The sequence below is a fragment of the Sciurus vulgaris genome (assembly GCF_902686455.1).
Source record: "Sciurus vulgaris genome assembly, contig: HiC_scaffold_593_arrow_ctg1, whole genome shotgun sequence".
NCBI lineage: Eukaryota > Metazoa > Chordata > Mammalia > Rodentia > Sciuridae > Sciurus > Sciurus vulgaris.
In genome coordinates, this window is record NW_027632429.1 from 1,026,975 (window position 1) to 1,041,709 (window position 14,735).

The following is a 14,735-nucleotide window of genomic DNA, read 5'->3' on the forward strand; positions in this document are numbered from 1 at the left end:
TGAATGTGTAAAACCATAAATACTACCACCCACCCAGTGATTTTTCCTAGGTAGCTTCAGTGTTGCCACAGAGTACTGGAGTTATTCATTCTTAATATTTCATGCACTGGTGCCTCGTTTGCATCACTATCCATATGCTTTGGGAACATTATTAAATAAAACAAGCTTATTTGATAAAAAAATGTGATACTGCAACAATCTGATAACATGGAGGTAGCATATACAGTATGGAGACACCAGATAAAGGTATGATTTACATCCTCAGAGGGATGGAAGAAGATTTCATCCTGAGAGGCTGAGTCATGTGTCCAAGGACACATGCCATAATGTGCCAGAGACAGGATTCAAACCCATGCAGTCTAATTTTCAAGATCACATTCTTAGCTACTACTTTGATCATTGACACTTTTGAATATTTACTAGTTATATATTCCTAAAGATGTTAAGAAGAATAGTAAGATAACAAAATTGTACTAAATTAGGGACATTTTCCATAAACAATTCAGAAATAGTATTTTTTTTAATTTAATCACTAGATGCTATTCAAAAATTCCATGACTGCCACAATTATTTATTTATTCACAATGTCAAAAATGACTAAATTGTTCACAGGGCATTTACAATTTATTCAAATTCATAGAGTGTAATAGATGAAGGTCAAGCACTAAATAACTAGACAGTCCACCCACAATAAATGATCAAAGATAAGACATGTTACCAATGTCTCCTTTCTCTTCAAACTTAATTAGCATGAGTAATGTTTCACATTCATTTATACAGATAAAATTCTTAAATTTAACTGAAATTTAGCTCAGTAAGTATAACCCACATACAGCAGCTTCAAAGAAGATCATGATTTCTCTTTATTTGTCCATTTTAAAATTAAGAAAGAGTTAATAAATGTATTGAAAGTAACTTAGTTGTTCAATGTACTTGGCATGATGGATTTGTAGAGAGAATTCCAAATTCTACAAAGCACAGGTAAATGATAACTTAGATCATTAAATTGGGCAATAATGATTTCTCAATGATTTTATATTGAAGGATAGATGATAAAAGGTCATGAGCACAGCCTTCAGAAAGGTGCTTTTGTAAACACCAAAATAACTTAGCATAGGCCATTCTCAAAATTGGTTCATGCATTAAGTTATAGACTCCAAAGATAAAATATACACACTGTGTATATCACCAGAGGACACAAATTGTCTCGCAAATATAATAATTTATCTCTTCTAAGAATGGGCAAGTGTAGAATGATGGGAAGAAAGATCCATGTTCTCAAAATCTAAGAAAATTCTAATGATACTCCCTCACTTATAACCTTCCAAGGTAAAACAGTGCATACCTTCACCAAGCAATCAAACCAACCATTAAAGCATGAAAAATCATTCTGTGTGAAGCATAAACCAGTGCTTCAGTGGTAGTCTATTATTAATATTCTAATTAGTCCGCAGCATATTTTTTTTTCCCAGGTGGCTTTTCAATTTATAACTTTGCTGAGGATGGAGCTGGACTTTTTCTCAACCAGGTTGTGAAGTTGAGTCTGTTATGTTCAGATTTTACCCAAAGATAATGAATGTTATAAAGACAGGCTCCCCAGTCCCCTGCTCTCTTCTCACTTTTCTTCCTCTTGCCTCCCAAACTCTGCCTCTGCTTTGCTGATTTCTTATTCATTTCTTTTATACTGAATTCACCTTCTATTGACTCAAGACTCCTCAACAAAGTGGGAATTAGCTGAAAAGTCTGCTTCCTCTTGGCTGGATGCCACCAGGCTCCCCTGATAACTACTTCCCAGCTGCACTCTTATGGAATCTTATCTCTGTTCTTTTATGAATGTAGATTATTGGTGTTTGCATCTCTTCTCTCTAGAATTTGCCCCTAGATGGGCTTGTCCACTAACATGATTTCAAGTACTCTCTCCACACTGATGAATCCCACATCTGCTTATCCAGTCCCAGATTTCCTGTGAGCTCTAGACATGTGTGTATGTAAATGTTCAGTTAATCTTTCTGTCTAGGCTTTTCATACATGTCTCAAGTCCATTTGAATCCAGATTTCTTAACTTTAGATAAATATATACCAAAGAGCTCAAGTTAGGCTCTGACTCCACTTTATACTCAACCCATCTTAAAATACCTGTCCATTCTCATTTTGGCATAGCTTTTTGATGTACCCACTCTGGTTCATTTTTTCTATCCTGTCTTAACAAAGTTTGCCAGTGCCAATGGATAGGACATATGCAGAAGCTTTCCAAGTATTTTCTTCCAATTTGACCCTTGCATTTCATTATTCAAAGAGCAGCCAGGTTTTCTTAAACCAAATCACATCATAGCACTCCACCTAGAAGAATTCAAACCTGTTTCACACAAAAAAGATTCAGGTGACCATGGCCATGCTCCTTTCACCTGGAAAACTCTCCTAATAGAAATGCAGTCATTCTGGCTTCCTTTCAAGCCTTGGAACTCACCAGACTCCTGAAAACCTTAGCTCCAAATGGTTTACCCAATGTTTAGCCCCATCTCTTTGTGTCACTGAGTCCTCTTTCAAATTTTGGTGTAAATATTTTATCCTTGGACAGGGCTTCTCTGATCATTTGATTACATTCTTGTGTGTGTTTTGCTCATGTTTCTTATTTTACCTTTATCAGACTGTGAATTTAGTGAGAACAGAAACCCATGGAATGTGACATAAAGGAGGCATATGAAAAATACCTGTTGAAGGAAGGAGTACCTTTTCTTTACAGCAAAGATCTCAGACCAGAAAATGGACCTATGAAGTGACTCAGTGAAGTATAATGATGACCAGAAAAAGGCAAGAGGAAAGAAAAAGAGAGGTGACTTAAGACCGTAGATGGTGTCAAATGGTCATGAACTGAATATTACTTGTGTATTAAATGTTCAGAATGGACAAATCATTAAGATCAATCCTCATGGTTTCTGGAGCTAGAGATGAGTTATAAATGGGAATGACTACAAATGAGAACAGGGTCCTCTTTCAGAGTAAAGGAAAATTTCCGATAGGCAGTGGTGTACATGCACAGCAGCATGGATGTGCTGATGACCTAGAAATGGAATGGAACACTTCACAAGTCAATTTCATGGTGGGAAGATTACACCTCAATAAAGTTGTTATTTAAAAAAAAAGTATATGAGATGAACTGCTGTAAGGCAGGTATATCCCACTCACTATACCACAAGTCCTAAAGACTGATTCCATTTTATTCTTTTAATCTGCAGAGCCTAGTACAGAGGTGAGACTTACACACTGAATAAAGGCTGGATACTCGGGACCATCTTTGAAGCAAATAATCAAACCATTAGACCTAAGTAGGCTCTGGTACCTCTGATTACAGCAAAGCATGAGCCCTCATGAGATATAATTTCACAGATAAGAAATTTGGTAATTCACAAAAGACTCCCAGATTTGTGCCAGTATTTGATAATTATGCACACATATACAAGTTCTATGTGGTGGGAAGTCCAGCTCATGATCCCTGAACTTCACAAATGGAGAAAATAAACTTCCTAGAAATTAACAGTCTGCACTGGAACCTGACTGCAAATGGTATCAAAACACCAGAGGCCTGGCACAAAGTTCCTTTGTCACATTGCCACACTTGTGGCAAGTGGAGAAGAACCATGTCACAAACATTCGTAAAAATCACCAGAAAGTTTTCTTTCAAGAGTTGAGGTTCATCCCAAGACCAACCTTTAACATATAATTTGGCTTTAGCTCACCTAGTCATTGTCTTTCCCTATCCAGTTATCCACAACATGTTTGATAAGACTTTGTCTGTTTTCCTTCATAGTATGTCATGAAGAATGAGAGTGGTCCTGCAGAAGAGTAAGAAAAGTGTTTGACTCCACATTATTCCAATGGGCTGCATGTCTCCCACCCGTGATTCCAGTTTCCATTCTCCTAAGGAACTGCCACCTCATTCAATCATTACCAGCACAATGTCAAACAGAAATATACACAATGGAATAATATTCAGTCACAAAGAATAATATTATGGTATTTGCAGAAAAATTGATGGAATTGGAGAATATCATGCTAAGTGAAATAAACCTATCCCAAAAAACCAAAGGCAAGTTTTTTTTCTGATAAGTGGATGATGATATAAAATTGGGGAGGGGGATGGGGTGAGAAAAGAATGGAGGAATGTTAGACTACATAGAGAGAAATGAGAGGGAGGAGGGGGTTATAAAAATGGCAGAATGAGACAGACATCATTGCCCTATGTACATGTATGATTACATGAATGGTATGAATCTACATTGTGCACAACCATAGAAACAAAAAATGTACTCCATTTGTTTACAATGCATTAAAATGCAATCTGGAAAAAATAATTAAAACATAAGATCTGCTCATGTTAGACAGTCAAAATACAAAAAATAGAATCCCAAAAATATTAAGTTAGGATTTTCTAAAATCAGAAAAAGATTGAGGAGGACCAGTTGGTCTTAAGGTCACTTTTCTCACTCTAACCCAGTATTTTCTCCATACTTATTCAGATCCCACACACTTCCATTTACTCTGAGACAGTATTGTGCCTCATCCACTTCCAAGAACTCTAACACTAAGTGGGCACCCATCCTGTGCATGAGTGGCCAAATACATCAGCTGTTGCATTCAACTTTTAGTGGCCTGCCTTTATGTCCTTAACACACTTGACCATGTCCATGCCCAAATGATTTCTTTTTTCCTGTGTATAAGTGTATGGCAGACCTGACCATGCAGAATTCCATTGCCCTGCCATGAGACACACATCTCTTTGAGCTCCAAGTATAGCTCTTCTCTTGGGTTTCTTTTCTAGGAAAGAGAGAATAGCCTCTCCTCACATTCTTTATGTATGAGAGTAAAACTTTGGTGGCCAATATTTCTCCCCAAACCCTTGGGATAAGAAGAGATATGATCAAATCATCATGATGAACACTGTTTTAAGTGCCAGTACAGACTGAATCTCAGTGATCCTTAGCTCTTCCTTAGATGTGACAAGCATCCTGAAGTGTTATGAGAAGTTGTGCTTAAGGGCAGTGCCTAGGTCTGGATCCAACTACATAGCCTTGCAAAATCTTCCCAAATCCCTTTTTTAAAATGTCCTTAGCCAGGATCAAAACACATTTGCCTTTTAGGGAATTTGGAGCTTTAAAAGTTAAGTTTCATAGATTACATAAGCATAATTAGCTACTTCTTAAATGAGTGAGTGAACAAATGATGAAATGACCTGTATCTGACAGTGAAAGCCCAAAAACAAAACTAATAAAAGTCACTTATATTTGACTAGGTAATGAACTGCCTATGAAATACACAGTTGGAATATTTCCCTAATTACTCAGCCAATATTGGAATGGCTTCAGTTTCCAAAGAGCATTGTCAAAGTGGGAGAAGGGAAGGGGAGGGCCAATGGGACAAAATTCCTAACAGTATGGATATGTAAGCAGCACTAAGCAAAGAGTGAAACTTTATTTTGTAAATCTACCTAAAACCAGTTCTGAAGGACATAAGAAGCAGGTGACTCTGAATATTAATGTATATTCATGTGTCTATTTAGAGTGTAATCAGAAGAGATGGGCATGGAAATAATAATGTCACCGCATGATGTTTACAGGTGAAATTATGATTTCTCACCTAAAATTTTATTGAACAAATAAACAGTTGCAGTCATAACTCCATGAACTTAGGAGGGCAGCTACTACTACCTTCTTCTGAGGTATCCCATTATCTCACCTTTGTTGAGGATAGTTATCTAACTTGCCCAATGTCACAAAGTCACTATTTTCAGGGTTGAGACTGAAGTCTTCAACCAGTGTACTTTATCCAACACCACATTTTCAGATGTCATGTGCTATCTTGTTTGTTTATTAATTAATTCAAGACATTCTTAAGTGGAATTCATCCCTGGAATGCAACGATGGTTCAACATTCGTAAATCAATGAACCTAATCCATCATGTCAAAAGACTTAAGGATAAGAATCATATGGTTATTTCAATTGATGCAGAAAAAACCTTTGACAAAATACAACACTCCTTCATGCTCAAAACACTAGAAAAAATAGGGATAGTAGGAACATACCTGAACATTGTAAATGATATTTATGGTAAACCCATGGCCAACATCATTCTTAATGGAGAAAAACTGAAACTATTCCCTTTAAAAATGGGAACAAGACGGGGATGTCGCCTTTCACCACTTCTATTCAATATTGTCCTCGAAACTCTAGCCAGAGTAATTAGGCAGACCAAAGAAATTAAAGGGAGACGAATAGGAAAAGAGGAACTTAAGGTGTCACTCTTTGCAGATGACATGATTCTTTATTTAGAGGATTCAAAAATGTCCTCCAGAAAACTTCTAGACCTCATCAATGAATTCAGCAAAATAGCAGGCTATAAAATCAACACGCATAAATCTAAAGCATTTTTATACACAAGCGATGAAACATCTAAAAGGGAAATTAGGAAAACAACCCCATTTGCAATAGCCTCCAAAAAAAAAAAATAAAATATTGAGAATTAATCTAACCAAAGAGATAAAAGGTCTCTACAGTGAAAACTACAAAACATTGAAGAAAGAAATCAAGGAAGACCTTAGAAGATGGAAAGATCTCCCATATTCTTGGATAGGCAGAATTAATATTGTCAAAATGGCCATACTACCAAAAGTGCTATACAGATTCAATGCAATTCCAATTAAAATTCCAATGACGTACCTTACAGAAATAGAGCAAGTAATCATGATATTCATCTGGAAGAATAAGAAACCCAGAATAGCTAAAGCAATTCTTAGCAGGAAAAATGAAACAGGGGGTATCACAATACCAGAACTTCAACTACACTACAAAACAATAGTAACAAAAACAGCATGGTATTGGCACCAAAATAGACAGGTAGATCAATGGTACAGAATAGAGGACACGGACACAAACCCAAATAAATACAATTTCCTCATACTAGACAAAGGGGCCAAAAATATGCAATGGAGAAAAGGTAGCCTCTTCAACAAATGGTGCTGGGAAAAATGGAAATCCATATGCAACAGAATAAAACAAAATCCCTATCTCTCACCCTGCACAAAACTCAACTCAAAATGGATCAAGGACCTCGGAATCAGACCAGAGACCCTGCATCTTCTAGAAGGAAAAGTAGGTCCAAAGCTTCAACTTGTTGGCTTAAGATCAGACTTCCTTAACAGGACTCCCATAGCACAAGAAATAAAAGCTAGAATAGCTTTATTTTTTTTAATCTATACTGGGATAGATTCAAACTAAAAAGCTTTCTCTCAACAAAGGACACTATCAGTAATGTGAAGAGAGAGCCTACAGAGTGGGAGAATATCTTTGCCACTCATACTTCAGATAGAGTGCTAATTTCCAGAATCTATAAAGAACTCAAAAAACTCTACACCAAGAATACAAATAATCTAATCAACAAATGGGCTAAGGAAATGGACAGACACTTCACAGAAGATCTACAAGCAATCAACAGGTACATGAAGAAATGTTCAACGTCTCTAGTAATAAGAGAAATGCAAATCAAAACTACACTAAGATTCCATCTCACCCCAATTAGCATGGCGATTATCAAGAATACAAGCAACAATAGGTGTTGGAGAGTATGTGGGAAAAAAAGGTACATTCATACATTGCTGGTGGGGTTGCAAATTAGTGCAGCCACTCTGGAAAGCAGTGTGGAGATTCCTTAGAAAACTTGGAATGGACCTACAATTTGACCCAGCTATCCCACTCCTCAGTCTATACCCAAAGGACTTAAAATCTGCATACTACAGAGATAGAGCCACATCAATGTTCATAGCTGCTCAATTCACCATAGCCAGATTGTGGAAGAAAACTAGATCCCTTCAATTGATAAATGGATAAAGAAACTGTGGTATATATATACAATGGGATATTACTCAGCTATGAAGAATAATAAAATTATGGCATTTGCAGGCAAATGGATGCAATTGGAGAATATCATGTTAAGTGAGATAAGCCAATCTAAAAAATCCAAAAGATGAATGATTTCACTGATAAGTGGATGATGACACATAATGGGAGGTGGGAGGGGGGCAAGAATGGAGGAAGGAGGGACTATATAGAGGGAAAAGAGAGGTGAGAGGGGTGGGGAAAAGGAAAAAATTAATAGAATGAATCAAACATCATTGTTCTATGTAAATGTATGAATATGCAATTGGTATGCTGTTACTCCATGTACAAACAAACAAAAAAAAAACATATCCCATTTGTTTACAATAAAAATAAATTAAAAAAATAAATTCTTCTCATCTGATAAATATTCACTGCTTTGTATGGGCAATAACTGTGGTTAAGTTTCTGAGCCATTTCTTTGCCTCCAGGGATTACAGTTAGTACAATTAATCCAGGATTTCAACGTGTATACATAGATAAGGCAGTAATAAAAAGCATTATTTTATAGTACATAATATAAGCACTTAAAATGCTTCTTGCTTATTACTCTTGCCATTTCAAAACATTACATGGACAAGAATTTAAGAGTTCAAAAGAGAAAGGTATAATTCAACTAACACATTCCAGCACTGATAACTTTATGATTTATTCCTCATTAAAACTCTACTTTAATTATTCTAGTTTTAATTAAAGCATTCAGTAGAGTTGGTGAAATGCAATTATGAGCAACTGACTTAAGATATATAATGGGCAAATATTTCTTAAAAAATGCCTTATTGTCACTAGGTCTGCACATGTACATGAAGTGTCATTTTATTTCAAGTGAAACATTGGTACACAGAATATAAAACTGTTGCCATCAAACACTACGTTGTCAAATAAAATGTAACCAAGTCATTCTTAGAATCCACCATTCTATGACTGTTCATTTTGCACAGAAATAACTCCTGATCTGACACACACATTCAATATCAGAACAGCTTCAGCTAACTGCAGACACCAAGAGAAGATACTAAAGACCTCGGTCACCTCAACTGCACCAGTGAATGATGCACACCTCAATCTTAACCATTCATCTACTGCCAAGCAGTGGCCATGACATGGTCTAACACTGCCTGTGAGACAGCCTTTCTCATTCTTCCTGACAATGTCTAAGAAAATATAAAATTCTTATAATAATCTTGTTCACTAAGGTTTTTAATATGCACAGTGGGATCCTGCATAAAGCACCAACAGGCAACTGAGTTAACAGGCTGGACACTATTTTTTTAACCAACTGAAAACACATTAGAAGAAATGCCAGAGAAGGAGTTTAGAATGTATGTAATCAAACTCACCTGCAAAGTAAAGTATAGAATAAGGAGTGAAATCAAAGAAAAATACAGGAAATGAAAGATCACCTCAAAAAAGAATAAGAAATTGTGAAAAAAATACCAAGCACAAATCCTTGCAATGAAGAAATCAATAAACCAACTTAAAAATTTAATAGAAAACATCACCAACAGCCTAGTCCATTTGGAAGTTGGAACCTGAGACAAAGAACAAATATATACCCTAAAAATGAAGTCAACCACCCAGAGCAGATGGAAAAAAAACTATGAACAGAACTTCCAAGAAATATGGGATTAAATAAAAATACCAAATTTAATATTTATCAGAATAGAAAAAGATATGGAGATAAAAATCTAAGGAATGAACAATCTTTTCAATGACATAATAAATAATTTCCCAAATCTAAAGAATGATATGGATATCAAATATAAGAGACTTACAGAACCACAACTGTACACAATTACAACACATGTACACTTACGCAAAGTATGAGAATAACTGGCAGACAGAATAATGATAGGACTTTAAAGTCTGTGAGAGAAACAAATCAAATTAAATGTAGGGGAAAGCCAATTTGAATTTCAGCTGATTTTTCAACTCAGTCACTCAAAGACACTCACAGACTTTAGGTGAAGGTTTTGGAAAGAATATAACTTATATGGCCTTCATAAACAAGTTGGTGTTTCCGTTCTCATATCCAATCAAGTGGACTTCAAGCCAAACTTAGAAGGAATAAAGAACATTTCATACTGCTTAAGGGAATCATACATCAAGAAGACATATTAAACCTAAATATATATTCCCCCAAAATGGAGCATCTACATACAAACTCTTCTCAACTTCAAGAATCAAGTAGAATACAAAACAGTAATATTTACTTTAATATACTTTTCTTTCCCCTGAATAGATTGACCCAACAAAAACTAAGCAAATAAACCATAGAATTAAATAATACAATCAATAATTTAGACTTAATAGACATATATAGAACTTTTCATTCATCATCAAGCAAATACACAATCTTCTCAGCAGCACATGAATTCTTTTCTAAAACAGACCATATGTTACAAAACAAAGCAATAATTATTCAATACAAAAAATAGAAATACTACCCTGCATTCTACCAGATCATTACAGAATGAAACTAGAAATCAATAGTAAAATAAAAATAAAAGCTACTCCAACAACTGGAGCCTAAATAACAAATGGACTGAAATAGAAATTAAGGAGAAACTTTAAAAATGTACTTAGAGGTAAGTGACCACACCTATAAAACTCAAAATATCTGGAACACTATGAAGGCAGGTCTAAAAGTAGAGATCACTGCATTAAGCTTATTCATTAAAAGAATTAAAGGTCAATAAATAAATGACCTAAATTTACATTTCAAATCACTAGAAAAAGAAGAACAAATCAACAACAAAGTAGTAGAAGAAGGAAGTAATTAAAACCAGATCCAAAATCAATGAACTTGAAAGAAAAGAAACCATTGAAAAGATTGAGAAAATTAAAAGTTGGTTGCTTGAGAAGATAAACTGATAAACTCTAAGCTACACGTTGAAGTGAAAGAGAAAACCCAAATTACTAACATTCATCATGTAAAGGGTTTATCATAAGGGACACTAGTACAGAAGAAAATAAAGTTATTTTGAAAATGTGCACTTCAATGAAATAGAAAATCATGAATACTTTGACAAATTTTTAGAGATAAATAAACTACACAAATTGATTCAAGAGGACATGCACAATGTAAACAGACCAATAAAAACAATAAAATTGAAGATACTATCAGAAGTGTACCAACCAAAAGAAGCCACGTCCCAGTGATAAATGATGAATTTTCAGCTAAGTTCCACAATGCCTTCAAAGAAGAATTAACACCAATACTCATCAAATTATACCATTAAAGAAGAGAACTCTTCTTTTTTTTTTTTTTGATAAAAACATTATTAGTTTAATTGTCATCTTTAAATTATCACCCAGTTACAGTGGACAGAATCAAATTACATAAGCTTGGGGAGCTTTCTGTTCATTACATTTTTATATTCAGAGGTTACAATTAATGTGTTGATTCTAAATTAAAATTTGAATAGGTATTTGCAACTGGAAAATTTCTTCAAATGCTAGAAGACAATGATGTTTCACAGTAGACAACAGTAAACTTCATTTTTACTTTTTAACATGGCAGAATATTCAAGATTTGAACATAACAAATGTAATTTTAATTGCATTTTCGTTATACATCAAGTATTATGTCTTTGAGTCTTCCAAATTTCTGGTTATCTATTTTCGAAAAACGACTAAACAAACATTTAGTATCAAAGGCATAGTCATATTTGTTCAGGTTCATGTTGATAATAACGGGTTTTGAATTCATATAAGTATCTGGAATTGGCCAGCATAAACCAAGATGATGGCGATGGACCTTAATTAAGCAGACATCATGGCAGTGCCACACTATTCCTTCAATTTTACCCTCTCTGCAACCTTCAAACCAGGACAATAGATCATTGTGCTTCAGTGTAGGCAGATTTTTTATTTGAAATGCTCCATGTGGTACAAGAAGATGTAATGGATGTTTCTTGTTTCCTAACCCATACGGGTTTCCATTGATATTTGTTCCTATAAGCTCCAGTGTTTGTTCTAAGAGATCCGAGAGTGGCACTGCACTAATTTCCAAAAGTCCTGGATCATCAGGGCAATGCTTTAGTACCAGAGCAATTTCAAATTCATAATTAACTACAGAGGAATGCCAGCAATACTGTTTGTTGTTTTTCTCTACTGGTACCCAACCAGGAATGTGTCCATTTTCATCAGGTACTGGATTTCCATTTAATTGATCTATTTCCTTTGCTGGTATCCAGCACTCTGGAACAGGTTTGAAATCCTCCTCAACATTCCAAAGAAATTCTTTTGAGTTTTCTTTTGAATGTAGAAAATTTTTAAATCTCTTGTCAGCTTGTTTGTTGGGTTTTCTATCTAGTCTAGCCCAAAGGTATGGCTGATCTGATCAGCAAAATCAGAATAATTTGTAGCTGAGACATTATTTTGGATCCCTGGTTTCAAAGTTGCCTGCACACATCAGTGGATCCTGATCTGAGAAAATGTGTCCTGCCAGGGATTTAAAGCAGAAAAAAATACAACTTTCCCCTGACCTCTCTGGCCCCCTTGCTATCTCACAGAAGTCCATGGCTGTAATTCACACCTTAACTTTTAAAGTCCTTGTTACCTTATGGGTCCTTCTGTCATCTGGAGTTCCACGAGCCTTCTTTAGAAGTTAAACTTGTTTAATTGGTACTATCATGTATAACCATATATAAGGATACACTAAAGCTTCTTAATATAAAAAGTGAAAAAATCTTGCTGTTTCTTTAAACATATAAATCAGAGGTTTATAAAAAATAATTATACTTTGGTCCAGATATTTTCTATTACTTATTAGTTATCCAACAAGTATAAAGAACCAAATTAAAATTATACTGTCATTTCTGGTTGAATAGATCTTTTGTTCTTTTTAACAGTAAATATAAAAAGCACATTCAACTCATATCCATTAGGCTACTATCAAAAAACAAACAAAAACAAAAATACAAGTGCTAGTGAGGATACAAACTGGAACTTTGGTGCGCTGTCAATGAGAGTATAAAATGGTGCCACCACTAGAAAATATATGGCAGCTCCTCAAAAATGAAAATTACTATATGATCTAGTAATTCCACTTCTAGACACATACCAAAACTTGGCAGCAGAATCTTAAGAGAGAATTGTTTACTCCTGTTCACAGCAGCATTATTCCTACAAAAGGTGGGAGCAATCCAAATGCCCACCAGTGGTTGAATGGGTAAGCAAAATGTGAAGATACATATAATTTACATATTTAAATAAATGGAATATTATCAGTCTTAAAAAGAAATGATATTCTGATACATGCTAACATGGACAACCCTGAGAACACTATGCTAAGGAAAATACGCCAGTCACAAAATGATAAGTACCTTACTATTCCATTTACATGAGGTACCTAGAGAAGTCAAGTTCATAGAGACAAAGCAGAATGCTGGTTACCAGGGGCTGGCAGGAGAAGGAATGTATTCAGGTATTCAGTCTCAGTTATGGAATATGAAAAGAGTTCTGGGGATGGTGGTGAAAGCACCACAATATGCACGTACTTAACACCAATATGAGTGTACTGTACACGATCTTTAAAATGTTTAAGATGGTAAATTCTCTGTGATTTACCAGCTTAAAAAAATTTTTTTAATGCTTTTCCAGAAAAGATTTCCTGTTACAAAGGGTGTGTCTGGATGCCCATTTAACTGTTCTACTTCTTTTGCTAGAATGAGAGGTAATCTCGCTATCCAGAAATAATCACAAAGAATTCTTTTCAGTGCATTTTTTTTTCTTAATATAGTTGACAGTTTTTGTTTGAATGTCTACCACTTTTAAAGTACATTAAATGAAATTAGAGACGTTGCCAATAGTAAAACTAATGGAAAGAGCTCTGGAATCATAACATGAGAACAAGCTTTAGGGTCAGACAAAATTAGGCTGCATCAACAGTACAGCCATTCATTAACTATATGATCTTGGACAAATTAAGATGGCTGTTTCTTTACCTATGATATGGGGAACCTTACTGTATAAATTAAAGATAACATGTTAAGCATTTCTTGTACTGCATGGCCCTCAATAGTTATTAAGTAAATGTTACTTCCCTTTCCTACCCCAAGAGAAATAACATAATGATGTAATAAATAACAATTATGACATTTTAATTTGCTACTAAGGCCCTTAAGGGTTTATGAAGAGCAAATGCCCCATTTCAGATTTATATAGTTTTAAAATGATCGATAAAGTAATACTTGTAGTAAACATTACAGTTTTATTTTACCTTTGTAGGTAGTAACATAACAACATGTTCCATCCACTTTTTCTGTTGGAATTGCACTGTATATGTCTGCATCTAAAGCCTTGTGACTTACAGTTTCAGTTGTCAAAACTTTAAATGGCTGATGCTCCCTTTTGGCGGAAGGCTCATCTTTCACCTCCGTCACAAACACACACGGCATTTTCCGCTGCACCGAGCCCAAGCGTCTCATGGTGGGCCTCAAAGGCAGTGGGCGACCTCTCTGCCAAAACGCTGGGGGTCCGGACTACGGAGAGAAGCAGCAGTCCTCCGCCGGCTCAGGCCACTCACACTCCTCCGAGAACTCTTCTTAAATTATTCTATGAGTATAGTGTTGATACAAAAAAAAAAAACCAAAGACACATGAAAGAGTGAAGACTTCAGATCAATACCCCTGATGAACCAGACCCAAGTTTTTTTTTAAATTCTCTCAAACAACATACAAGAACACATTAAAAAGATGGTGCTCCACAATCCACAGAGATGCAATTTTATTTCAACATATGGAAATCAATAAACATATTTAATCACATCAATATTGTTAAAGATGAAAATCATATGGTCA

At 35.2% G+C, this 14,735-nt stretch overlaps 1 protein-coding gene across 2 annotated transcripts; it reads right to left on the reverse strand.

Annotated features, from left to right (window-relative positions):
- Nucleotides 1-11,204: 11,204 nt before the first annotated feature.
- On the reverse strand, nt 11,205-14,462 carry LOC306652607 (RNA ligase 1-like). 2 transcript variants are annotated; one of them, XM_079125410.1, is made up of 3 exons: nt 14,156-14,462; nt 12,058-12,270; nt 11,205-11,949 (listed from the first exon to the last, which is right to left on the reverse strand). In XM_079125410.1, the coding sequence occupies exons 1-3, from the start codon at nt 14,361-14,363 to the stop codon at nt 11,501-11,503; spliced, it is 870 nt and encodes a 289-aa protein (XP_078981536.1). In that variant the 5' UTR covers nt 14,364-14,462; the 3' UTR covers nt 11,205-11,500. The 2 variants fall into 2 exon arrangements, with proteins under 2 accessions (XP_078981536.1, XP_078981535.1); XM_079125409.1 differs by having other exon boundaries at nt 11,205-12,270.
- Between the last annotated feature and the right edge of the window lie 273 nt (nt 14,463-14,735).